The following is a 27,599-nucleotide window of genomic DNA, read 5'->3' on the forward strand; positions in this document are numbered from 1 at the left end:
CTCCTTCTCCCAAGTCTGGCCAAATGCCAAGCGTTAGGTGTGGTATCAGGAGGCTTGAAGCTTTCCCACTGAGCTGACCGCATAAAGGCAGACACAAATCCACCAGGGGGAGTGGACTGAGAATTCCGAAGGTCAGACCAAGGCCTTTTCTCCCCCGTGGGAAGTGCCCAGGGGCACAGGACACCTCCAAGATGATGTCTGAGGAAAGCTGCTCCTCAATGAAACGTGGGAGCCGGCAGCACCGCGGACAGCTCCCAGCGATGGCTTTAAGAGCCTGGCTCCCTTGGTGACCTGGGACCCAGACTTAGGGATCAGCCTTTATGCTTTCTTTTGGGAAACTGGAAGCCTATTGTACCCTAATCCCTTATGGCTTCAGCGGTGGAGGCAGACAATTAAACAGGCGATTCAGATTCGCTTTGATAAGTGCTATGACTTAGAGGAAGCGGAGGGATTCATGGAAAGGCAGAGCTGAGCATCTAACCCAGATTTGGGAGCGGAGTAAAGACTGCCAAACTGAAGGATGAGTCAGAATAACCCTAGTAAGAGAAGAGAGTGAATATGTTCCAGAGAGGGGAACAGCACAGGCAAAGGCCTGAGGTAAGGGAGGGTATAGCTTACTGAAAGAAGCTCCCTAGGACTGGAGGCCAGGTGGGGGGGTCTGGTTAGGGCTGGTGGAAGATGAGGTGGGGAGGTGGGCAGGGCACAGATCCCGTAGGGCTCTGTGGCATAGAACAGCAGGCTGCTTCATGGCTTTATGCAACGAAGTGACACTATTAGATCTGCATCTTGAAAGTTCCATTTAGCTGCATGGATTGGGGCCAGGCAAGCCTACCACTGGGCAGGTCAGGAGGTGACAGTCATTCTGCCCAGGGTGATGGTGGAGCAGACTAGCGGGGGTCGGGGGGAGGGCTTGAGATGGAGGGCAGTGGACACATGAATGTCAGTATGCGTGAGCATGAATAAGAAGAGGGAGGCAGAAAAGGGAAACGGGGTAGAATCAAGAAGGAGGTACAGACAAAGAGAGAGGGACTGACTTGGAACAGAGATGGACATGGTCTCGGAAATGAGGGTGAGGAACGGAGGGAGGGGGGCACGAGAGAATGCGGGGCACGACAGCACCAGCAGGATTAGGGATTCGAGTCTTTATTCTGTCGCCCGTGTGTCCCGCCACAGCGTCTGTCTGTGATCACAGCCTTCGAGCAGGGCTGCACAGAAATGCAGGCCATACTGGGCTTGACGAAAGCTACTCTGCTTGGATGCACAAAGGAGCCCCCACAGCCCAGCAGGGACACCATGCTGGGTGAGCACTGAGCAGGTGGCTCTTGACTGCTCAGCCCCCTCCTCCAAGCCTTAGTTTTTCACTGTGTAATATGAATGTTGGGACGGTTCAACCATTCTCTGCAGTGGAAAGGGCTGGAGACTGAAAGACCAGTCTGGACAGATCCAGGCCTGTAATTTGTCCTGGAGTCAGTATATTTTACTTTGTGGATTCAGAGCATCTATCACTTGACAAAGCCTAAAGGGAGATGGGCTCTGAACTAACATCTCCATTTTCTAGAAAGTCCTGGTCTATAGTGCCAAGGGCCCAGTGTAAGGAAGACAAAGTTACTGGCTCACAATATGTGGTGGATAGATGGATGGGTGGATGGACGGACAGATGAGGTGAATGGATGGTCAAACACCTGAATGATCTATGGGCTTATGGGCTCTAGGGATGGACAAAGTCTCTTTGGAAGATTACAGAAGTGTGACAGAGCCACTGGCCTTAGGCAGCCCATGTCCAGGACTAGTGTAGGCACCAGTCTATTTGGTGGTTGATGAGAAATTCCAAGACTGTCAGCTACAACCATCTGACACACACTCCTTTGGGAGTAACACAGTTTTCAAAGGCACTTGTTAGAACAGCAGGGAAAAAGACAGCTGGTAAGAGGAGCTGGGGCCTAGGCCAGGTCAGCTTAAGTGGTAGATCTCGATCTGGTGAATGGGTAGATGGAGAAGTAAATGGGTGGATAGAGCCTTGGGAGACTCAGAAAGAGGAACATGGGGACCAGTGAGCTTCAGATAAACAAACTCTACCAGCTTCATGAATCCCATACTTGTGACCCCAACACACTTCTCTCCCACTTCTTAGCCCAGGGGTTAAAAGCAGAAACACAGGTCATCTGCCTGGGTTCTAGTCCAGGGTCCAGTGCCTACCAGAAGCATGAACTGGGCAGAAGTACCCATGCCTCAGTTTCTATGTCGACAACATGGTGATAATAACAGAAACCACATCACCAAGTTGTTGGAGAGATTAGAGATTGTTTATAAAGTGCTCACCACAGCTCCTGGGACATAGAAAGTGTCCCCAGATGTCACCAATTTGCCCATTTACCCTGCCTTTCCCCTTGCAGGGCCTCTCCCCACTTGGCCTAACCGTACCTACCCTTTAAAGCCCAGCTTAAAGCCTGCCCCTTTCAGGACACCCTCCTTGACCAAGCTCACTTCAGTGAGTCATTTCTCTCCACTGCTCTGCAAACTCCTGAGGGTAGGGGCAAAGTCAAGGGGTCCTTTGGTCTCTCTGTGGAGCCTTCGGCGGGAGGCGCCCGGTAACTATAGACAGCTGTCCTGTCCAGGGGAGCTGAGATGACTGCCCCAGATCCTTCAGTGTCTGCACCTCCCCCGTGCCTCCTCTTCAAACATAAAATGCCAGTAATAAAGTCATGTTCCACTGGCCTGTACCTTTAATTGGTGCTTTGCCAAAGGACAGATTTCCTGCTAAGCATTAAAAGGCTTTAAAATCCTCTTTATTGAACTACCTCTGAGAGCCCATGCTGGATCCCAGGACTGGTGGGATCCAGCCTGGAGGTTCCCTGGTCAGGGCCAAGGAGAGATGAAGGGGCCCCTGCACCTGCTACAAGGCTCATACCTTCAAACTTTGATGCAAATGCAAACAACAGAAGTCTATTTGAGGATGTTTGCGTGCCAGAAAAGAGTGCAGCCGCTCAGATGACTCAGGAAAGTTCGGGTTTGCTGTGGTCCCTCTGATCTCTAGATATGGTGGCAAGGATCCTCGCTCGGCTGCAAGGCCCCGTGGAGCCTGTATATTGGATAAAGGTGCCAGGCAGGTCTGTTTGGGGAAGGGGGAGGCATCCATCATGGCAGAGCGGGTTCCTAAACTGGTCTTGATCCTGGAGGAGCTTTGCACCCAGGGTCATGGGTATGAGGGGTAGGGACAGAAGTCGCCAATAATTATTCCCGTCAACTGAGCACCTACTTCCTAGATGCCAAGATCTGAGCTTAGGCCTTTTTACCCATATGATCTCATTCAGTCCTAAAGACAACCCCATGAAGTCAGGGTCGTTAGCCCCCTTCCCTATAAAGATTAAGTAGCCAACTGAAGATGTAATGGTGAGAAGGTGGCAGAGGGTGGATTAGAACCTGTGGTCTTTCTCACCCCCCACCCCACACTGTCTCTCAGGAGCATGGAGACAAGGAGGAGAGAAGCAGTGGGCCCGGGTGAGCAAGCCCCAGTCCACCTCTCCCGCCTCCTCCCTCCACTCAGGTCTCTCTTTCCCAGCTCTGAAACTTGCTGAGGAAGGAGAAATCCAGACGGCACGTGATTGCATAGAGAGACACATGGGGGTGTGCAGACCTGGGCCCTGGCTCCGACCCCAGCCCCTGCTTCGCCAGTGACCTCCTCCACAGCTGGGGCAAGTCCACAGATGTCTCGGGGCCTCTCTCCTCACCTGATAAATGCAGAAGGTGGACTTGGGCAACTCTAAGAGTCATGTCAAGGCTAGGTTCCAGGGTCTTAAGACCATGTCTTTTACAAGCAGTGGTCTGAGACTGGCTCAACCTTTGGACCTTTGGAATCAGAGAAAAGGCCAAGTGGGGGAAGGGGACTCCATCCCGAGAAGGACCATTTGGATGCTTTCACTGTCAGGGAGTATAGGAAGAGCAATTGCTTAGTGGGAGCCTACGGGTCAGGAAGGTACCAGGTGTTGTATCAGTGTTACAGTCTGCTCACTTCTCTGCATCCCTGTCCCCATCATCCATGTCCAGGCCATCACCTGCCCTCCCCTGGGAGGCTGTGAGCCTCCTAACCCTTCTCTCCACTGGCTCCTGTCCTGAGCGGAGACGGTGTGGGACGGTCCCCACATTCCATAGCCCCCTGCTCCTCCCGTGTAGCCACCAAAGCTGCCTTTTCCAGCCTCTCCTGCAGTAGCAGACATGTGGCGGGGCGCCAGCCAGCGGAATATGAGCAAACGTGACCTACGCCTCTCCTAGACCGGCCCATAGAACGACTGCATGACTCTATTGTTCATGTGTCCCCTTTCAGCGGTCACACGCACGGTGAGAGGGTAGGACCTCGATATGAAATGAGCCTGGATCCCTGACTCACCTCCTGGAGAAGAGCTGCCCCGGAGTGGCATGCCCCACACCCCACCTCCCGTGAACGGGGAAGCTTTGCCGCCTCAAACCACAGAGCCTGGGGGGCTACTGTGTTAATGCACAACATAGGCTGTCCTGATGCATGCATGCTCCTGCAGTCTGGCTTCTGCGCGACAGCCAGAGAATCCTCTCCAAAACATAATTTTGGATTATGTTGCTCCCTGGGGCGCCTGAGTGGCTCAGTCGATTGAGCACCCGACTTCCGCTCAGGTCACCATCTCACAGTTCCTGGGTTCAAGCCCCGCGTTGGGCTCTGTGCTGACGGCTCAGAGCCTGGAGCCTGCTTCGGATTCTGTGCCTTCCTCTTTCTCTGCCCCTCCCCTGCTTTCACACATTCTCGCTCTCTCAAAAATAAACATTAAAATTTTTTTTAAAAACCATAGTGCCAAACACACAGACACAATGGAATATTACTCAGCCACAGAAAAGGATGAGACCTTGCCATCTGTCCCAACACAGATGGACCGAGAAGGCATAAAGCTGAGTGAGATAAGACAGACAGAGAAAGACGAATACCGTATGATTTCACTCACATGTGGAATCTAAAGAAACAAAACACATGGACAAATAAAGCAAAACAGAAACAGACTCAAACACAGAGCACCAATGGGTGGTTGTCAGGAGGGAGGGGTGAAAGAGTTGAAGAGGATTAAGAGGTACAAACTTCCAGTTACAAAAGAAATAGATCTCCAGAGATGAAAAGTACGGCATAGGAAATGTCGTCAATGACACTGTAATAACTTTGTAAGGTGACCGGGGTAACTAGGCTCACATAGTGGGCATCGTATGTAAATCTCGAATCACCATGTTATATACCTGAAACTCACATAATATTGTACATCAACTATACTTCAATTAAAAAAATTTTTAGGGGCACCTGGGTGGCTCAGTCAGTTAAGCATCCGACTCTTGATTTCAGCTCAGGTCATGATTTCACGATTTGCAGGTTCGAGCCCCGCGTCGTGCTCCTTGCTGACAGTGTGGAGCCTGCTTGGGACTCTCTCTCTCCCTCTCTCTGCCCCTCCCCTGTTCACACACTCTCTCTTTCTCTCTCTCTAAGTAAATAATCTTAAAAAAATTTTTTTTTAATGTACAAAGCCCTATGTAAGATATTCCTGCCTCTCTGACTTGTGTTCATTCTTCCCTCTGCCCCTCGCGTCCCAGGCACATGTCCGATCTCCGTGACAGAGCGCCCGAGCTCATCCCCTCCGCACATGTCCTCCCTGCCTCTCGCAGATCTTTGCCTGGTCCGTGTCCTACAAGCTCCAATGTCACTTCCTAAAAGGCACCTTTTCAGATTATCCAGTTTAAGAATCTGCGGATACTTTCCGTCACATCATCTGAAATTACCTACACCATATATCTCACTGTCTGATATTTTCTTGCTAATTGATGAATTAATGGTCTGTCTCCCCATCTCTCCTAGAGCAGGGACATCATTTGTCTTATTCACCATTATATTCCAGTCCCTTGATATTCCAGTCGCCGGCAGAGTTCCTGGCACCCAACAGACACTTTGTGAGTGTTTGTGGACTGGGAACATTAACTTTTATAGCTCTTTGAGATGGGAGTTACTATCCCCGCATAGCACAGGGGGAAACTGAGGCCCAGAGAGGTTAACGCCGGCAAATGGCAGACCCCAGATTTCAACCTGGCTCTACTCCACGGGCATCCTCTTTCGACGCCATAATTTTTGCTTCTTTCAAAGGTATTTTAGTGACCTGGGGTTTATGACCCAGGACAAAGAGGGGTGTCTGCTCTGTCTTCCGTAACTTCTCTTCATTAAGTCCTTGCCCTCGTGGGTTCCCGGTCTGATGGGGGAGACGTGGTCCTTTTCTCCTGAAGAGACACACAGTCTGAGGCTGAAGGCAGCCGCCCAGCTCCCGAGAGAATCGCCAGAGCGTTTACAAAGCAACAGGTAGATGGGAATAAATGGATAGACGGACAGAGCACGTGCGAATTGACAGCACATCTAGAGAGTCTCATCGGTTCAGACCGAGCCGAGGGAGAACAGGAAAGGGAGAGACAGATGGAAACAGCCAGAGAGACAGAGAGAGACAGTGACAGAGAGACAGAGACAGAAGGAGAGCGCTGTGAGAACTGGGGTGTCCCCTCCCCCACCCCCAGGGACGATGGAGCAGACTGAGTCCTGGATGAGCCTGCGGAGGATTCAGACGCTGCCGAGGCCGCCCTGGCAGCAGGAGTGAGTCTTCCAACACGAAGGGAAGGTGGTCATCCCCAGCCCACGCGCCCATGTCTTTCCATCACAGCACCTGCGGCCCCAGCCCCTCCTCTGTTGCCCAGGGTGGGGGAAGGGAGGCAAAACCTACGACAATGAGAAAGGATGGCAGATTTTATTTTTCTAAGGCTGGAACTTCTTCTCCTGCCCCGTGGCTGTCGGTTCTGCTGGCCAAGCCCTCGGAGCTCAGAGAGGCAGCCCGGGACACTCACAGGAGGCTGCCCCTGCCTGGACCACCTTTCCACCCCATCACCATCTCTGCCTGGTGAATCATCGCTCCTCTGGATTGCTGGAACAGCCTCCAACCTGGGGTCCCCATCTGCCCTGGGCACCCCAGTCTCCTCCAGTCCCCAGTCCCTGACCTCAGAGCAGCTAGCAGTGTAATGGGACGGGGCAGCTCTTCTTTGCCAACAGGGATGCCCCTTTGCCCTTGGGGTTAAGTTCAAGCATCTTAAATAGATAAAAGCCTGATTCAGGGCTCACTAACCCCTCCAGCTGCATTCTGCTTCTGTGCCTCTCCCTGGCTGGCTCCAACCAGATGGCCCACTTTTTCCCAGAGTGCCACGCTTACTCATCTTAGGAGACCGGCCCAGGCTCTTGGCTAAGTTCTCCTCATTCTTCAAGCCTTAGCTTATGCTTCCCTTCCTCCAGGATGCCAGCCTGACCCCTCGAGTCTGGGCTGGGGGGAAGGGGGTCCGTGCTACATACCTATCATTTGACAAAAGATTCCGGTCCACGCCCTCTGTGTCTCCCAACAGGGTGTAAGCCCTTTGGGAGCAGAGAGAACCTGTCTGCCTTGTTTGGTGTTATAGCCATAGCATCTGGCACCTCGCGGGTGCCCAAAAATATTTGTTAAGTAACTGAGTGACTCGGGGTTGTTGAATAGTGAATGGTTTTTGCCCGGAGCACCTTGCACGGAAGAATTCACCATGTGGCATCATCAGACCTTGTCTTACCAATACCCGTGTCTCAGGGACCACGGCAGGCAAACGTGAGCATCCTCAACGAATTCTCAAGGCCCCGAGGGGGAGGCCGTCTGTCTGCTTTGGTGGCATTTTCGCAGCCCCCTACCCTCTGACCTTCTAGAAAACCATGACAGCAAGCTGCCCAGTTCTAATGGAAATTCCCAGCACCGCTTTTCTCTAAAGGCAATCTATAAATCACGCTGCGGAACCGTACCAGCCCTGCAGAAATCAGCCTCTGACCGTCTCCCAAAGCCCCTCTACGTCGTGCAAAGTTGGGAGATGCACAGAAGGGTTTAGTCCAGCAGCCTGAAATGAGTGGCAGTGTCACCTTCAAAGTCAAGTTAGCCAGCATCGGCGGGACCCCTGAGCATGCACAGCCCAGTGTGGGGAGCACAGAAGGGACTGAGCGAGGGAGGAAACGCCAGCTCAGCCTGTGGGTGCCCTGAAATCCCAGCGAGCTGGCTGCCTCCCCTCTGGGCGGTGTTGCGTGGGCATCTCTCTCCAGGGCTGGGGAGCGAGCCTCCGTGCAGTGCAGACACATCTATCCTTGAGCTTTTCCATCTGAGCGTTTACTTCTCCTGGCTCCTGACTCTATCTGCCCGGACGGGCAGCATGTGGGGAGGACCCAGCCTGTGAAGTACTTACTAAATTGGAAGGTGGACCCCGAAGCCAAGATGCCAGGGGCCGACCCCATTTCTGTCACCTACCAGATGTATGGGCTTGAGCAAGCGTTGGCTCCGAGCCTCAGTCCCCTGTTCTAGAAAGTGGGGCAAGGATGGTACCTACCCCCAGGGCTGCGAGGAGGATGGAATGAGCCACTATGTGAGTGGCGCTGAGCGCCTGGCCCAGAGTCAGTGACCTGTAGTAAATATTAGCTCCTCTTACTAATGTTATTGATGCTTTTTGCTAGACACTTCAGCAAACACCTGTCAGAACCGTGTCATGTCATGCCCCACGATACCCCACAGGGAGGCTATTCTTGGCCTCATTTTCCAGGAGGGGCCAGGGACCTGCCACCAGCCATGCAGGCTGCTTCCCGGCTGACAGTTCGCGGCCCCAAGCCCAGAGCAGCCACAGGGACTCCCTCCCTGCTTCCCGGCATCTCCTGGGTCCCATCCCCACCGAGCAGTCTGGGAGCTCGCTCTCACAGGGCGATGCTCTCTTTCACCGCCACCACCCAGGATGACAAAGACAGGCAGCGGAGGAAGAGGCACAGGCTGGAGCGCCAAGCTCGCATCTCCGGAAGCCGGACAGAGCTGGCTTCAGAGTCAGAAGGACCTGGGTTCGAATCCCAGCCCTGCAACTTTTGGGAAATCACATCACATATTTGAACCTCAGTTTCCCTGTCTATACAATGGAGCCGCTCATAGCTCCTGCTTCAGGTGGTATAGGGACAGCTCTTAGCTTAGTGCTTGGCATGGCGTGAATAATCAAGGAGTTTGTTCGTTCCCTCCTCCATGAGTCCCAAAGGAGCCTCCAAACCCAGCCTTGGCAGCTGATGGATTTGCTAGAATCTTCTGAGAGCCTGGGGTGCGGGCTGGGGATGGAGCCCAAAGGCAGCCTGGGGCCCCAGGAAGCTCTCAAGCTTATGGCTTGTGTGGGCAGGACAGCTCTTTGGTGCCATGTGGGAGACAGGCTGTCACAGACCCACACAGCGGTTGGTGTGAATTAATAAAAGCGCCCAGAGCATGGGGCTCGCTGATGAGAGCACACGCCGCGTCGGCCCCCTTGCCTTCTCACTGGGGCAGTGGGTGGGGGCCAAGTCCAGGGCGTCCACAGTGAGATGTCTGGGGTGGGTGAGATCGCGGGGTGTGAGACCATGGGGGGGTGAGTCTGGGGGCCAGGACGGGATGGCTCCACATGGATGAAGGTGAGGGGAGATTACGAGGTACATGCTCCAGGGGGTGTGAGATGCGGGGAAGCGGGGAGGGGGCCATGTATGCAAGATGAGAAGGGGTAGTTAGCTAAGAAGTAAGAGCGAGAGGACAGCGGGCAGCAAGTGTGAGGCCTGGGGCAGCAAGAGGCAAGCTGGGCTGTCAGGGCAGCCGCTGGGGACTGAGATGCCAATAGTTTCTTAGAGACGCGCATGGGGGTGGGGGGAGCACCATCCACAGGCTCTGGGGCAAAGCCTGGGACTGAGGCACTGCCGCTCCCGCCCCTCAAGGCCGAGATGCTGCTGGAAAAGGTAGAAGTTAGAACCGAGACCTCTGTACCTTTTTCTTCTGGGCCAGTCCCAGATCCAAGGGCAAAAGAGGGACAGCGAGCTGGCCCGTTCAAGGCCAGGTTTTAGGGTAAGGGCATCTGTCTTCACTTTCTCTGCAAGAAATGACCAGTGCGTTTCAGAGGTCTGGCTGTCCCTTGGGGTCAAGGTTAATTACTCCTGCCCCCGGAAGGGGAGACTCATCAGTCAGGAGGCAGTGTGGCCTGAGGGTTAATGGGGTTTGAATTCCGATCATAACCAAAGGGGCTTTGGGACCTGGACGGATTTCTTCCCTTCCTCGGGTCTCTGTTCTCAACGTGTCAGCGGAGAATATGCCCTGACCACCTCACAGCGACAAGAGTCATGGAGTCAGTGAGGGAACAGAGACTAGCTCGGTTCAATGCAGACAGTAGGCACTTAATGCATACTTGTTCCCTGATGAATGCAATATATCTGAACAATACGCGAAGGAAAGAAATAAATATGTCAGGTGGGGAGACTGAATGCCCAGACAGTACAAGGAAAGCCACCACCACACGCTTATTAAAGAGAATAAATGAATTCATCTAATTTGTAGGATGCAAGATAAAGCCACAGAAAAAAATCAATCGCACTGCATTCTTATATCCCAGAAACCCACAGAAAATCCAATGAGAAAGATTCCATTTATAATAATAAAAAATAAATACTAAGAGTTCTTTTAATTTGGGACACAAGATATCTGTTTAAAGAAATTATAAAAACCCAATAGAGGCTCAATAATAAGAAAACCATCAACATAATTCATTACATTAGTAAATTAAAGGAGAAAAACCATATGATTACTTCAATAGATTTTTAAGAAGCATTTAATTAATTTTTCTTTATAAAAACTCTAGGTAAAATTGGAATAGAAGTGAACTTCCTTTATATGACAGTAATAGTATTTATCAGAAACCAGCGGCAAATATCGTACGCAATGTTAAAGGAAATGCAATCCTATGAAAAACAGCAGTAAGATAAGGAAACATTTTACAAGCATTCTGGAGGTTTTAGATACTAGAATAAGGCAAGAAATTATAGTAAGTTCAATAAGTAATGACAACACCTATATGTGTGTAGTGCCAGACACTATTAGGTGACATGAAAAAACTGGAGGCACAGAGAAATTTAGTAACTTGTCCAGAGTCACACCCTTTCTAAGTGGCAAAGCTAGGGTCTGAACCCCAGCGATCAGGTCCCAGGATATGTGCTCTAAAAAAATTTTTTTTAAATGTTTATTGATTTTTTGATAGACACACACAGAGTGCAAGTGGGGGAGGGGCAGAGAGAGAGACACGGAGACACAATCTGAAGCAGGCCCCAGGTTTTGGGCAGTCAGCACAGAGCCAGATATGGGGCTCGAACCCACGAACCGTGAGATTATGACCTGAGCTGAAGTTGGATGCTTAACCAACTGAGCCACCCAGGTGCCTCCCCCTTAAATTTTTTAATGTTTGTTTATTTTATTGAGAGAGAGGCAGAGAGGGAGAGAAAGAGACAGCCCATGAGTGGAGGAGGAGCAGAGAGAAAGAGAGAGAGAATCCCAAGCAGGCTTCGGACTCTGCCCATAACAAGGCTCAGTCTCAGAATTGTGAGATCATGACCTGAGCTGAAATCAAGAGTCAGAGGCTTAAGTGATTGAGCCACCCAGGTGCCCCTAAGATATGTGCTTTTTTTTTTAATTAATTTATTTATTTTGAGAGAGCGAGTGGGGGAGCGGCAGCGAGAGACACCAAGTCCCAAGCAAGCTTCCTGCTGTCAGCGCAGAGCCCAACATGGGGCTCGAACCCACAAACAGTGAGATCGTGACCTGAGCTGAGATCAAGCGTCCTATGCTTAACTGGCTGAGCCAGCCGGGCGCCGCGGATATGTGCTTTTATACATTATGAGATACTGTCTCCTGGGTGTTAGAAAAGTTGTCCTTATTTGCAGATAATATAATTGCGGAACTTAAAAAAAAAAATCCCAAAGACTGCTATCTTTTACAAAGCTTGACACGTCAGTTAAGCTGTCTGCATAAAAGACAAACACGCCCTCATCACCAGTTTCCTTTACTCCACCGGGACAAAACCTCTAGAGCAGCGCCTAGCACCCTGGCTGGGACACGGTGGGCTCCCGATAACTATCTGTTGACAGCTGAATCGACAGAGAGCATGGCGTCATTGGGAGGGATCGAACTAGGTCAGCAATGCAGCTGGATCTCAGACGGACACGCCGACCGCCTTCCCTCCAGCCTCCAGCTGGTCCCCCTCCAGCACGCACTCTTAGATGCAGGGGAGTTCTCCCCTGAGGGTCCCAGCGACAACCCCCTCCAACCAGGGATGCCTTCCCTGTCCTATCTCAGCCCAATGCTGGCCAGGAACACGGCACTGTGGTCCAAGCCAGCGCTCTTAATCCGGCAGGCCGGGCCCCCGCCCTTCTCCCCACCGCCGCTCAGAGCGTTCTCGGACCCTTGGCGGTGCGTGGAGCGCTGTCCTTGAATCTGCCCCGCAGCCTGCGACCACAGAGCACCGGAGGGCCATCCTGAAGGAGAGCAGAGGAAAAGCGCTTCCCGTGTGCCACGTTGGCAAGGGTGTGATTCATCACCCAGACCGGGATCCTTTTGACTGAAAGAGGGATGCTCTTAACAACTACCCTCAGATAGCAAGCGCAGTCCGGACTGTTCCAGGCAAGCCGGGGTGCACGGCTACTCTCGCTGCCCTGCACGAGGTCAGAGCCCTTTCTACAAGCAGGGGTCTGGGGCTGAGAGGGGACAGACGGAGAGAGAGGCGGAGCCTGGGGCTGACTCAGACCTCTCTGCCTCCAGCCTCCCTCATGCTCGGCGGCGGCCTCTCCTCCTCGGGTCCACATACTCCTCGGGGGGCACAGGCTGCTCTTCTTTGAGATCCCAGCAGACACAAGCTCTTGCACGTCAGGAAATCGAGCCAGGTCAGCTTGGACTTTTGGGGCTGTTTATGGAACCCCAAAACAAGGCTGGGGTGGTGGAAGTCCGGAGGGGGAGGAGGTCAGGGAGGGGCAGGGCCAAAGCGGGGCCTCAGGCGTTTCATTCTAAAGCTAAGAATGGCTTGCCCGGATTGGGTCTCTAAAAGGGCACTCTGGCCACTGCATGGACCCTGCATGGGGGAGTGGGGGGCGGGGAAAGGCTAGAAGGAGGGAGTACAGTTGGGGGCTGCCGATTCTTGGCGGCGATAGAGGCTTGGGGAGAGAGGGGTGGCCAGAACAGAGGAAGAAGCGAGTGCATTCAAGGCAATTTTTTTGAATGGAACGAGGAGAGGGCTGTAGGATGGGGGAGGGGGAGGGAAAAGGAACGGGGTTGCCAGGAGAGATCCTTCGGTTCTTGGCCTCAGTAACCTGGTGGATAATGATGCCCTTTACTGAGATGGGGAGGAATAGGGAGGAATGGATTTGGAGGAGAAATCCAGAATTTTCCTTTGGCCATGTCAAGTCTGGGGGTGTCCAGAGACTTGTAAAACTTGGTTGCCGTTCTCTTCGGCTTAGAATTCTTCGAATGCCCCCTGTGGCTATCATCCAAGCTCCAGTAGGTGGGACCCCAGACGTGGCACGTTCTTCTTGAGTCCCTGCCTGCCACCAGCCTGCTTCCCCTGCCCCAGCCCCCCACCCTTCACCAGTGCCTGATGGGATTCCAGTGGGCCGCCCCCGGGCCTTTGCACCTGTCCTTCCTCAGCTCGCAGAGACATAGGGCACAGCTCCAGACCAGGGTGGGGGCTCCTCGCCTGTGCCTCTGTGACATCCTGTCTCTCCCATTAGAGGGAAGCCAGGGACCACACCTCCATGTGGTGCCTGCGCCCACACGAGTGGACATTCATCGAGTAAACAGGGTCAAAGGGGGATGTTTCAACCACTTAAGGAAACAAGCAGCTCTCTAACTCCCTCAATTATTTTGGAAGCACCTGCTCACGTATAATTAATGTGCCAATTAAAGTGATTATTATCGCCATTAAAGCGGGTTCCCCCAAGAACCACTGCTTGACAACACTTGTTTAGACACGTCTGAATCCCTCCACTGCCAGCAACAGAATAATAACCGTAAAACTAAAATTTGATTTCTCACAGTACAGCCTGCAGTTCGGACTTGCCGCTCCTCGGGCTGCCCGTCTCACCTCGCTCACGGGGTTCCTGAGGGCGCCATGCTCCACGGTTCGAGGGAGACCCTTCCTCCTCTGGACGGAGCCACCAAACACTTTTCCACATTCGCCAAAGGGACCCGGGCAGCCGCGGGTCCTGTCCTCTCGGCCTGTCTGCTCCGCGTCTGTCTGTCTCGGGTGGGGCCAGCGTGCTGGGGCCTCATCTCTGCCATAGAAGCTGTTTTCCCTGGGGTCCTCCTCTCAGGTTGCCGCCCCTGCACGACTCTGCAGACACAGGCACTGACTGTGTCAGGTGACGACAGCCCCAGGCAGCCTGACACAGACACCGCCCACAGGGGGATCCGGAAGCCCCCTGTCAGCTCCGCGCACCAGCCCGGGCGCAGAGAGGGTCGGGCTGTAGGGGAAGTGGGACAAGCCCATGTACGAACCGGCTCCACCTTCCTGCTGGGAGGCTGGGGGCCAGTTACTTCACGTCTCTGAGCCTCAGCAACCTCAGCTCTCAGGTGGACAGGAGCACCGGCATCCAGTGGTTTCTACAGGAATTCAGTGAGGGGACTCTGAACGGCCCTGCCACGCCTTGTCCCGTGCCTCGGGGATGGCGTTAATGGTGACTGTGGGGTGAGAGAGGAGCTCCCCAGGCCATGGGGGTCCGGCCCTCCTGAGGGTCCCGCCCTCGGGCTGCCTGTCACTCTGGGGAAGTCCCTCCCGCCCACCAGTATGGCATTTTTGCCTTCAGAAGGCGTCGCCCTGGAGTCAGACGGCCGGGTTCAGAGCGAGACCGGTCGCTCTTCCGACCCACACCTGCTCCGCAGCCTGACGTCAGGACCCCAGCTCCGAAACGGGAATGATGTTCGGGCTGCAGGGGCCTTCCTGCCCTTCCCCCGGCTGCCATCTCCCTCTCCTGGGCTCCCCAAGTCTCTGCCCGAAGACGTTTCATTCACGGGAGCACAGGGAGGTGAGCAGGCAGAGGATTCAGGGGCCAGAGCTGATGGGAACAGAAGGGTTTCAGGTGTCCACTCAGACAACAGCAGGGATGCTTCCTTGATGTGTTTCAAGCAGGGTGACGGGGACACAGGGGTGTCTTCAAAGGCCTTTGGCCACAGAGCGGGCTTCCAGATCCGGCCTTACCAGCCTCCTCCGTGTTCTCGCCTCTTCCTGGCTCCTGGCACCTGCCATCCTGTCTTCTTTAAAGGCTCACTCCAGGCTGGGGCGCCCATGTGAGTGTCAACATCCACAATCCACCGCTCTCCTGGGGAATCTAGAACTTTCCGGAAATCTGGCATCCCGCACTCGATGTGCATGCTCCATCCCCACCTCGTCATGATGTCACTGCTGGGCCGCTGGACTTGACCCAGCATAGAATATTCCAGAGCTGGAGTGGACAGCGTCGTCCTGCTCTGCACTCACTCGGGCCGAAGCCCAGAGATCCTTCCTATCACATTTCTGACCGGTGACCATTCTCGCATTTGCTTAGACACTTCCAGGGCTGGGGGGCTCTGTAGTCCCCACGACGCCCCATCCATTGTCGATAAGCCCTAATTGTGAGAAAATCTGTTGGCTCATCAGCTAAGAGCTTACTTTTATGTCCCTCAGAACAATATAAGCTATTCATTCACTCACTCACTCGCTCATTCATTTATTCACTGTCTAGGTATGTGCTTGGATACAAAGACAAACAAACAGGACACTGGGTCCTTACCAATAAGGAGTTCCATTCTGGGAGAAAGACATTCTGCTATTCTAGTTAATGGCCCCATCATGAACTCTCAGCCAGCGGACACCCGTTCTTTTGGGGGGCAGTTACCACAATTTCAAAGCATTTATTTGATGACCTTTCATGTACCACCCATTTCCCTGCTTAGCTGCAAGCGCCATACAGACAAGGCCACGATGTTTTCACCCAGTGCTCTCTTCCCAGGGCACATGGTGCCGCTGAGATGGACACACGAGTCCAGTGGGTTAGGTCACGAGGTGGGCTTGTCGCCATCCCGGGTGTCTGTGTCATGGGACTCTAACTCAGCCTGGTCACGGTGGTCGAATGGGGGAGCAGCTGGGAGGGGAAAACAGATCGGGGAGAGGGAGGTCTCTGGGAATGACCTTGTAGCTGACCTTGGCAGGCAAGTGGAGTTTGCCAGATGGAGCAGGCACGTGTGGTGGGAACGAGCACCCGCACATTCCAGAAACTGAAATAGGCCGTAAGATGGGAGCACTGGGCCCATTTGGGAGCTCGGCAGGAAGCAGTGCTGCGGAAATCAGCTAACACAGCTTGAATCATGAAGGACCTAGCGTGCTGGGCCGGGGACCTTGAACATGATCCTTAAGGTGATGGGACGCTCTTGTAGAGGGTGGGGTGAGAGGTGGGCCTGCAGTCACGGTACTATCAGTGATCAGCCGTGCGTTCTAGAAAAGTGCCGAGCTGTGCCTGTCTGCAACCGACAGGCTGTCTGATTGCCCACGGGCACCTCTGAGTCCCCTGGTAAGAGGCCCTTCACATGAGCCTGACACATCAGACAAGAAGGTGGCCGAGGAGGAGAAGGGAGGACTCGGAGGGAGAAGGATCCCGGGCTGGTGTTCTCGGAAACATCCATCATTTCAGTCACGTTACTTATTTCAACGACGTGCCGGAGCACAAGTTCCCCTCTAATCCTTCTGCGACAAGTTAAGTCAGCCCCCTGTCACTTAAACCCAGCAGAGCTAAGCCTGCTGGAAATCACACTCTGGGCCCAGTAGAGCTCCCAGAATCCATGAGCTCAGAGGCCCAACAGCAGCTTAGGGCCTCTCCAGCTCTGATGAAAAGTGTCCCAGCCTCACCTTGAGAGCGTCCCGACCAAGAGGAGCCAGCCTCTTCCCCAGCCCAGGGTCCTCTGGGGGAAGGACAGAGGCTGGTTGCCAGGTGGGAAAGAGGTAACACATTCTATCCAATCTCACTTCAACCCTTTTATTTTACTGATGAAGATCCTGAAGCTCAGAGAGGGAAGCTGGTTTGCTCCAGGTCACACAGTAGGATATTTGGTCCCAGAACCCCACTCTTTTCTCAATTCTGTGCACTTGGTAAGTGAGGCCAAATGCCCCAAACCGACCTAAGTCATCAAAATGTTCACCTTGGATCTATCTGCCAGCCTGCTGTATCTTTCATGACCATCCAATGTGAGAGTTTATTCCTGCAGGGGTGGGGGGGAGGGTCCAAGTGTGGCCCAATAGAATGTCTTGTTATTTGGGGGTCCCTCTCAACACTTTGGGAGCCAAACGTTCTTATTAGTCCTGTATGAACGTCTCCAGGCAGAGAAATCGGTCTCATGCCAATATCAGAAAGCTGATCTTAATCCCCCCAAGAGATGGATTTCTCTGGTCACAACATGTCCCCTTGTGCCAGGGCGAACGGTGATGCACTGCCACATCCTTTCTTCCGTCCTTATCTCCTTCTCCCACCCAAGGGCCTCTGTGTGCACACCCAAGCTGACTGTCCTGTTGATGTCTGGGCTGAGCCCACCCGCCCGACGCTCTTCCCACGTAAGCTTGACTACAGCCCCCTCTTCCCACCAGGTCCCCGCAAAGCTCATGAGTTACGGGCTCTTTGACGCACCCTGAAGCCCCTCGGTCTCCTAGATCAGGATGCTGAGTGTGGGCCCTGATGACCCAAGGGTGGAGATAATGACACCCTGCACATTTCACACTCACGAGCACCTAGACACCTGCTATTATTGTTCTTGAACTTTTCAGGGGGATGTCACAGACTCCTTTGAGAATATTCAACCCCTTTCCTCCGCCTCCCCACCAAAAACGCACATAACAATTTGGGCATACTTTCTGGGGTTTCAAGCAGAAGCCCCAGAAGCTTTTCTACCTACTCCCTAGGAACCCAAAGATCCCACGTAAGGATGCTGGCCGGGGTCTGCCAGCACCACGGCACATACTGGAGAAGCAGATAAATAAAACTCAGCAACAGGGGCACCTGGGTGGCTCAGCTGGTTAAGCATCTGACTTCAGCTCAGGACATGATCTCACGATTTGTGGGTTCGAGCCCCGTGTCGGGCTCTGTGCTGACAGCTCAGAGCCTGGAGCCTGCTCCGGATTCTGTGTCTCCCTCTCTCTTTGACCCTCCCCTGCTCACACTCTCTCTCTCTCTCTCTCAGAAATAAATAAAACATTAAAAAATTTTTAAAAATTAAACTCAGCAACAGACACAAAGGCTGAGTGAATAACTAAACTACCAAGTGATACCTCTCTAATGAAAGTGCATACAAAAGGAACTTCACAGGAAGATCTCTTAATTTGATCCTGGTGGGTGAGGTCAGAGGCGGCACAGAGGAAAGAATGAGTAAGGCTTGGCCAGGCTGGGAAGAGAGGATTTAGTAAGCTGAGTGCAGTCTATTTCCCTGCTCTGGGGGTGAAGGAAACGGGTTGTCTGCAAGGCATCCCCTTTGTTTCACATAAATCCCTGTGAAATACTTGGGGGGAGGCAATCAAGCCTATTGTCCAGATGAGGGAACCGATCTTTACAACTTAATGGAGTCTGGACCCGAAGCTCTCCCCTGGGGGAAGTGGGTCCACCTCACCCTTTCTGTCTCCAGCTCCCTGTCTCGTGCCCAGCACGAGCAGAGACTCAGGGAGGTTATGTGAATGGCTTTCATCCAAAGGTCAGTGAGTTAATCAGCTGGTAGAGCTGGGATTGCTCCTCCACACACCAGATGCACTGCTGAGTTACACCAGAATCCTCCGAACATTCTGGGCAGCCACTCGCACATTCTCCCCAGGAGGAGAGCCAGTCTGGATTGCGAGGCTAGGCAAGTTTGGAACAGATAATGTAGCTGGTAGCTTATGAAAGACATACAAGCGGAGAGGGACCAAATGGAAGCAATCGGCTTTCTGTTACTGCAAAGGTTTGTCCAGAAGGTGAAGGTCAAATCTCCTGAATAGTGGAAACCCCGAGGCATGCCACAGCTGGTCTCGTGCTTCCTTCAGCCCACTCCAGGCAGGCTTCTGCCCCACGAACTCCGAGGAGGCTGTTCTTTTACGGGTCCCCAGGGGGCTCCATGTTGCAAATTCATGGTCATTTCTCTGTTCTTGTCCTAAGTCATCTTGCTGCAGCACCGGACACAGCTGGCTCTTCTCCCTTGGGATCTGGGACATCCACTCGCCTAGCTTTCTTCACGTCTCGCCGGCTGCTCCTTCTCAGCCTCTTCCTAGTCTACTTTTCTGTAAATTTTGAGCACCCCAGGATCCAGTACTGGGTGGTCTTCTCCTGACCTTCTCCCTCATCCCTTCCCTGTCATCTCACCCAGGCCCCCCATCCATACCTGACACCCCCCAGTATAAATCTCCACTCCTGACCTCAGTCCAGAACCCTAGACTTGAATAGCCTCAGTGGCTGCTCTGACAACTCTATCCCCACGGTAGGGGCCCCTGGAGCTTAACGCAGGTGACAGAGAAGCCCTTCCAGCCTTCTCCTCCCCTCCTGTCCTTCTGGCCTCAGGAAATGACACCGTGCCCCACACCCGGCTGCTGGAGGCTGAAAAACGGAAGTCACCCCCAATGTGCCCTGCCTTCCTCTGGTCAACACGTTAGCAAGCCCATTAGATCCACCTGCAGGCCACGGAAGAACTCCATTCCCTCCCACTGTCGCCACTGCGGCCATCCGGCCATCCGAGTCCTCACCCAGGCCACTGTCACCTCCTGCCTGGTAACAGCCTCCATGTGGTTCCTCTGACTCCAGTCTTGCTTCCCTCTAATCCATCTGCCACCCACACGGGACCTTTCAATAAAGTGAATCAGATCCCGTTACTTTCCAGCTCCAAACCCTCCAAAGCTCGTCTTGGAATAAGTCCAGCCCCAGCACCCTAGAGCACCTGGCCTGGCGTCAGTGGTCCTGTCCCTCTGTCTGTCACACCTCGTCTCCTACCTCCCCACGCCGGGCTGCATTCCAGCCCCCTCCCCCTCCCCCCCGGTGGACTCTCTTTCTGTCCCTTGAACACACAAAGCTTGTTACAAACATAGAAGCATGTTCTCCTCTCTCTGCCCGGAACGTTCCATCTCCATCCCTTAGCAAGGCAGGCTCCTTGTTGCCTTGGGTGGGGGTGGGGGGGTGTCTCAGCTTAAAGGAGTCTTTTCCTGACCACCAAGTCCCTTTCTATCCCACCAGACTATTTTCATCATATGCACTGCCCTTATCATTATCTGATATTTTTCCTGTTTATCTTTTTATCTCTCCCCGCCCCCAAGTTAACCTACAGGAGTTCAGGATCTTGGTGCCCTGTTCCCTGATGCACACGCAGTGCCCAGGGTCATCCTGCTAAGTGACCACATGCTGAATTACTGTGCGACTGAACGGAGCAGCTAGCTCCTATCAGAGTTTACCATGCACCTGGGCCGGGTGCTTACAATCACCCCGGAGCACTGGTTAAAAGTAGAATGCCCCGAGGCCCCTATCCTTGGCATATTTTTACAGGTCCCTCTGAAAATTCCGTGGGGCAGCTCGAGTGGGCCAACCCCCACCCCTTTTACAGCCAAATCTCCATTGAAGACCAGGGATTAGGGGGCTGCAATAACTGCAATTCACACTCTTACCTCTAGGGGGAGCTGACGGTTTCTCCATCACTCCACCCCCAGAAGCAGGAGCTTTGTGAATAGGGTCTGGGATGGATTCAACCTGTTCCTGAGGGTGGAATCAAAGGATTGCAATGGAACTAGTCTTGGAAATGCATTCTGACTTCCCCGTTATCTGTGATTAGAGTTACTCTGTAATCAGCTGTCCTTTGGCAGGTCCTCTTTCCACTTACGCAACAAGGTGAGCTTGGGCCTTCTTCACAGAATGCCTGCCCCTTTGGAAGGCCCGGGGTGAAGGTGGGCGGCCTGGACAAGGCAGTTCGGACCAGCTTGGCTCTGGCTCTGTGAAGAACGTGGCTTGTTTTTCTTACTCCCTTCCTCCTCCAGATTGAGAAGCTGTAAGATCAGGATGTGGGGTCCAGGGCAGGAACAAGAAACAGCCAGATTGGGCTCCAAGCCAGAGGGGCCCGAGGGCTGGTCCAGCCCACCTCTCCAGGCCTTAGGCCTGGCCTCTACTCGCCACCAAGAGCACACCTGCCTTCTTGCCCTTGATGATATCATTGGGCTGTAATGTCCCCAGATGATCATCACTTTCTATTTCGGTTTCAGACAGCAAAACATCATCAAAGACTTACACTAAGAGAGAGCCAATGCCAGTAATACCATTTTGAAATAACTCTTTGCTTCGGGGAGAGAAGAGCTAAGATCCATTGAAAGGGCTTAGCTGTGTGATGACAATTTCCAAGAACTGAAATCCAGTGAGTTTTCCAGCATAACTGCACAGAGACAAAGAGTCTACCATTTTAACTCATCTCTGCCTGTCTGCCTTGGGAATGGAGGGGGTGAGATGGAATTCAAGGAACCCAGTGATCCTTGATGATCTTCCACCTTCCACCTTCCATTCTCATTTTATGCTTTTCCTTCCTCGATCCCTTAAGCTACCAAGAGACGTGTGAGGACAACGGCCACCATGTATTGAACAGGTATCACAGCAGAGCCAAGCCCTGGGCTTGTTTGCTTGCAGACATCATCTCATTGAAGCCTACGATGTAGAGGTTTTCACGCCTGATTCCGCATGAGGTTTCTAGAATGCAGAAAGGTTAGGTCACTGTCCAGACACAGACCCTGAACCCATTCGTGTGTATCCTGACGCCTCAGCCCTCTGTCTTCCTACCTTGCCCTTCCCGGCCTCATGGTCCAGAGCAGCCACAGCCCTACCATGAAGGCATCGAGCAAGGGCGCCTGGTGGGAGCTCGCCCCAGCCAGGTAGCCTCATGGAGGAGGCATTCAGACCACAAAACAAACACCTAGGCACACGCTCCCCACAAGGTGACAGAAGGGAGGTATGGGGGTCCTGAAAGCGATGCATTATCACTGTTGATCAATCTCCCTCTCTCTTTATCTTGCTCCGTGGCTCTCTCTTCTGTGGCCTTGTAACCTGGGCCCAGCGCAGCTCTTGGGAACAGATTGTGAAGGAAAGGGACAAAACAAAGGAGAGATGATAAAAAGTTGTGAAAGGCTAAGCTCCCATGATTCTCTGTGGCTGTTTAATGGATTTCTATGATATAAACAGACCTTTGGCTTTGCCTGCTGGGCAGCTGACCTCCAACTAAATGAGTTTAGACAGGATTCCTTAATAAGAAATGTTCCTTTTTCCCCCACATCCACAAAGCCCCCTAAGCATAAAATGACCCACACTCCCCGGCAGACAGATACGATCGGCCACACACAGACGTCCACCTGAAATGGAAGTGGGCCACGTGGCACGGTCTATCAAAATGTGAAACGTGCCTTTGTATTTAGGGCTCTACCACTCGTGGACTTAACAAACATTTACAGAGGTGACGCCGCATGAGGTGTGGCAGATACAGTGGGGAAAAGGTGCAGCCTTTGCACTTGAGATGCTCGCAGTCCAGGGGACAGATGCGTGTTTTGGCACGGAGAGCTAAGAGCTGCTGTGTAGACCTGCAAAGAGGAATCATGGAGGGGGGAGCGTCTAGAACTTTCTGCAGATGTTGGGGAAAGTGACATGAGCAGAGACATAGTCTCCGTGGATGGCCTTCAGTTTCCTCATCTGAAGAACAGGTGTAACAATAGACCCGACCTCACAATGCCAACGTGAAGATGAAATGTGCCTGGCACATAGTAAAGGTTCAATAAATATTATTGGCTAATAAGCCACTCAGAGTACTATTAGCAGCTTTACTAAATGAGTCCCCAGTTACAGATGTAGATGGATAGAAATGATTAAGAAGAGGATATTATCAATCATTCTTTTCTGGAACCAACTCCTGATTTGACTACTAGATGACAGCCCCCTACTGGCCAAGTATGGAATTGCACCACTCCTCTATTAGCCGCTGAGCATTTCTAGGGGAAAAATCGTTTGCTGTGGAGACCGGGCCTGGGAAACTCAGATCTGGGAGAGGAAGCCATGCAAAAGTGGAGAAAGCATGGGGGGATGGGAATAAGGGCTGCCAGGCATCCTGAAGTTGGACAGGGCTTTGATAGACAATTAGGAAACCCCGTCAGGTGCCTGATGATCTTCTTGACAACTTCTCTTTGTTTTCCAAGAGGTCTTTTGAGAATGACGGTCCCTCTTCCCATCCCTCCAACCCTCCAGCCATCCCTCCACATTCTAATGATGGCAGGTTACAGAACAAATAAAATTCATTTTTCTGAAATTCACTTTAGAGCAAGTATGCCTGAAAAACTGGCTCCATGAGCAGTGGCTTTTCCCTTGCCAGGAAAACACAGTATATTCCAGAGGCCCCAGAAAAAACTGCAAATATCTACAGCAGACTACCCAAGAGAACTTTCTGTGATAGTGGAAATGTTCCACACCTGCTCTGTCCAACATGGTAGCCACTAACTGCATGTGGCTAGTCTTGAAATATGGCTAGTCTGACTGAGGAAATGAATTTTTAATTTAATTTGATTTGATTGAATTTAATGCAAATTTAAATTGCCACATGTGACTAGTCGTGGCTGCCATATTGAACAGCCTGGGGCTCTGATCACATATACTTTCTTGGGTCTATTCGATAGTTTTGGCATTTTTCCCCCTATGACTGGGAAGACTATGGGGCATAGGGTCCAAGCAGCAGGTCCTGCCACCTCCTCCTATCCCCCCCCCCATCCCATGCCTAAGGCATCCACAAGGCAAGATCTTCCCAAAAGTCCAGCCAGAGATCTTGTTAACCCCAAGGGAGTGATCCCTTTTGCTTCAGACAACTTCATCAACTCTGCCAATCTACCCAAAGAATCCAATCCATTCATTCCATTTCTGAAAGCTCAGGATGATTCCATCACTAAGATAATGTCTTTAGGACCAGAGGGGAGGCTGCTGGGCTTTACATGTCTTGGGCCATTTTGTGCCCACTGGGCTGAGCGGGCAGTGGTGGCTTCATCACAATGCCCTGCTTTTCCCTCCTAAAGAGATTGGAGACACAGCCCTGGCTGGGCCTGTGTAATCTATTCATTTCCTTCCAAGCCGGGCTCTGTAAGCTCATTCACAGAGGATGGGCAAAGGAAGCTGGGGAAGCAAATAGACGTTCAGAAAACAAACAAGGCTGGACAGCTCCCTGCTTGGGGTGGGGGCAGCTGCTGGGAGATAGAAGTGGGAGAATGGAGACGGAGGGGGGATTCTGACTGGAAGAGAGTGGGGCTCCCATTGCTGCTTCTCTCACGTCCTCCAGAAACCCTGCCCCCCCCCATAAGGATCCTTGGCTTCTGCAGCCCCCACCTTGGTAAACTCTTATCTCTCTCCATTCAGCTGGCTCCTTGGGAAAAGAGGCAGTTGGTGAGGGAAGGCCAGAGTGGCAATGGGCAGGAAGAACTGGAAGCATGGAGCCACTTCCCTGGATTTCCCCCCTCCCCCCGCCTCTGCTCCCATCCTCCCCATCAGACAGGGCATGCGGGGCTCCCCTGGTCCCAAGGAGAGTTCCAAGTCAGCTGAGCCTGCTACCTGGATCCAGCTACAGAATCACAAGGGCCCAAACAGTTGGCTCCAGTGGGCGATTTGCATGTGATTTGCATACATCTGCATACGCCCTCCCCACTCCAGAGACACCGAGTCAAAGGATGTGAAATGAAGTAAAATAAATTAATTAGTGCAGCCTTCCATAGCCCAGAACACAGGGCCTGACACCGTAAGAGATGCAACTGATTCTTAAGGCAATCAACGTGATCGCAGTCTGGGGTGCAGAGAGATGGGGGAGTGGTGACGGGGGAACCTCAGCATGTGGGGTAGAGATGGGAAGGGCAAGTCCTTGTCTGAACTGAGAGCTGGGCGTCTCCCCCGTCTTCAGAGGACATAGAGTGGAACCACGTGAAAGCCTGCGCCCGGCTTCCCACACCTGGTCCTGGCCCTGGTGCTGTCCCCACGCTGCCAGCCACCTCTGCAGGCAGACTTTCACCACTGACGCAGAAATTCCATTTCAAACAACAGCGAGGACAGTCGCTCCAAGGGCTGGGAAGGCAATGAGGTGTCCGCTGGTATTTCCCTGTCTGCAAGCCCCAGCTTCACCTCCGTTACACGTTTCCATTGGGTCTCCCTATTTCTCTCTGCCAGCCAGGCGGGCCTTTCACGTCCCCTCGTTCAGATCCCATCTACGGATGGTCGAGGGAGAGACAGTCCCATCGTTAGCAGGGAGCTGCAGTTAATTTAGCACAGTCTTTCTGCCAGGTGCTAATGAGATGCTGGCGGTGTGTGTCAGCCAAGCAGCTCCCATATCATGTAAATACGCCTCTTAGTGATTCAGTTCATGGCACTATTTAACATATGCCTTGACTTTCTCTAGGACTGTTGATCTATCCGGGATGGAAATCTCATCTAAAGCCGGGGCCCTGGGGGGTGTTCACGCGCCAGGTTCACACCGGGGGGGGCCCAGGCTGCCCAGAGAGCTTGGGTGGGGGCCCCTTGGGGCAATTTTTTTTAATGTTTTATTTATTTCTGAGAGAGAGAGAGAGACAGTGTGAGCAGGGGAGGGTCAGAGAGAGAGGGAGACACAGAATCTGAAGCAGGCTCCAGGCTCTGAGCTGTCAGCACAGAGCCCAACACGGGGCTCGAACCCACGAACTGTGAGATCATGACCTGAGCTGAAGTCGGACGCTTAGCCGACTGAGCCACCCAGGCGCCCTCCCTCGGGGCAATTTTAAGTGGGAGGGGGCTACAACGCTATGATGGAGAACAATGATCTTGGTTAAAAGGAACCCAAGGCAGAGCCAACAAAATAGCAGCGACCAGCAAATGAGGAATCAAAGACCAAGAATGCAGGAAGGAACAGCAAGGACAGGAGGGTCCCACCAAAGACTGGACCAAGAGCAAGAAGGAGACTGAGGAGGGCAGTTCTGAGGCGTCAGGGCATTGAATGGTGACTATGTCCCAATGGGATCCTCTAACACAGGGTCTCCATGCACCGTGCCATGGATGTGGTGGTTGTAAAGGGGCAAAGGAACCAGTTCTAGATGCGTGATCATCAAACGGCCGTGCCACCCCTGTCCCCCCACCTCCATGCTCCATCCCTTCCGTCCAGAGCAGATGCACTAGACCGTGTCATCTACCGCTTTCATCTGAGGAAACGGCAATGCTGCAGACAGAGGTTAGAGAAGCGTCGCTCTCGATTGGGAGCTGGTGAACTCCATGGCCGATGGACCAAATCAGCCTACAGCCTGTTTTTGTACAGCCTGTGAACCATAGATGGTTGTTTTTTTTTTAAACTCTTCAAAAAGTTGACAAAAAAAAAAAGAGGAGTATTTTGTGATCTATAAAAATGATATGAAATTCAAGTCTCCGTGTCCACGAATAAAGATTTATTGGAACCCCGCCATGCCCTTCCATCGACACATTGTCTGCGGCTGTTTTCCCACCAGAACAGCAAGCCGAGCGGTTGTGACAGAGATCATATGGCCCCCGGAGAGGAAAATATTTATTCTCTGGACCTCACTGAAAAGTGTTGCCAAACCCTGTTTTAGATCACGGAAGGGGAGGTCCCTGCCCAGCCTGTTCCCAAGATGTCAGCACCTTGCTCTGTGCAGCCCTGAACGTGACATTGCAAGACATCACCTGCGTGTGGACCTTCCCCTGAGCCGGGCCAGCCCTGACTCCCTTGTGGCCTGGGGACACCAGGCTGGAAAGCCCCATCCAGACACAAGAAGGGTCCTCTCAGTGTCTGGAGAGGCCAACACTTGTGCCCAATACACAGAATGGGTCCTCCTGGTGCCAACAGCAGGGCCCTGGACCTGTGGGCTTCTCTGCATCGCTAACGCCGTCTCAGACCCAGCTCAGGCGCCAGTCACCGGGGTAGTCCCGTATGTAGCTGAATCAGAAGGCAGGCTAGCTCTGTGGTTCGTTTTAAAAGGACAGGGTGTATCCGGCTCTTCTCTTTCCCCTGCCAAGATTACCCAAAGCCTTCACCCTGAAATTCCAGCCTCCAGTGGTCCTTGGTTGTTACACAGCAGTGTTCTTACTAACTCATCCTTGGTGCTGCTGGGCTCTCTTGAGCAAAGGGGCCTATTAGGGACACAACGGGGACCAGAAGAGAGAGTTCCTGAGAACGAAGGCGAAGGCTGAACAAAGCGGTCTTGGAGGAGGGTTCGGGCAGAGGGTAGGAGCCTCGCAGAGGGCACAGGACAACACAGGGCTGGGTTCGAACTGAGGACATAGCCAAGCCTGCAAGGGTCTCCAGAGGGGCTCTGGGGACCTTCAGCCCTGGCTGTGGCACGGACAGCGTGTGACTTACCCGGTACCACACGATCTCACGCATGCGACCATCCGTCTTGAAGTTACACTTCAAGGTCACGGCATCGCCAGCCACCACGGGTGGGAGAGGCTCAATGTTGACAGTCAGGTAGCCTAGAGGAACAAAGAAGAAAGGGGAGGTGAGGGCATGGGATGATTGGAAGGGCTGGGCTGACCGGGAGGTGAGGGGAGAGCTGAACCCGTCTGCAGGGGGTGCTTGCACACTGGAGCCTGTGTGACTGGTGACGGCCCGGCCTGAACGGAGCTTGTCGCTCTTTCCTTCCTCGTCACTGAGGTCTCCATCCTGAGAGCCTCCCTGGCTCCCATGCCTCCCTCTAGTCCTAAACAC

At 52.9% G+C, this 27,599-nt stretch overlaps 1 protein-coding gene across 1 annotated transcript in view; it reads right to left on the reverse strand.

Moving 5' to 3' along the window:
• IGSF21 (immunoglobin superfamily member 21) overlaps positions 1-27,599 on the reverse strand; it is a 140,202-nt gene that overhangs the window by 109,014 nt on the left and 3,589 nt on the right. The window contains exon 4 of the mRNA XM_077775560.1: positions 27,252-27,364. Coding sequence (XP_077631686.1) covers positions 27,252-27,364 — 113 coding nt within the window. The remainder of the gene's footprint in view (positions 1-27,251; positions 27,365-27,599) is intronic.

This window comes from Crocuta crocuta, unplaced genomic scaffold (assembly GCF_008692635.1).
Source record: "Crocuta crocuta isolate KB4526 unplaced genomic scaffold, BGI_CrCroc_1.0 scaffold127, whole genome shotgun sequence".
NCBI lineage: Eukaryota > Metazoa > Chordata > Mammalia > Carnivora > Hyaenidae > Crocuta > Crocuta crocuta.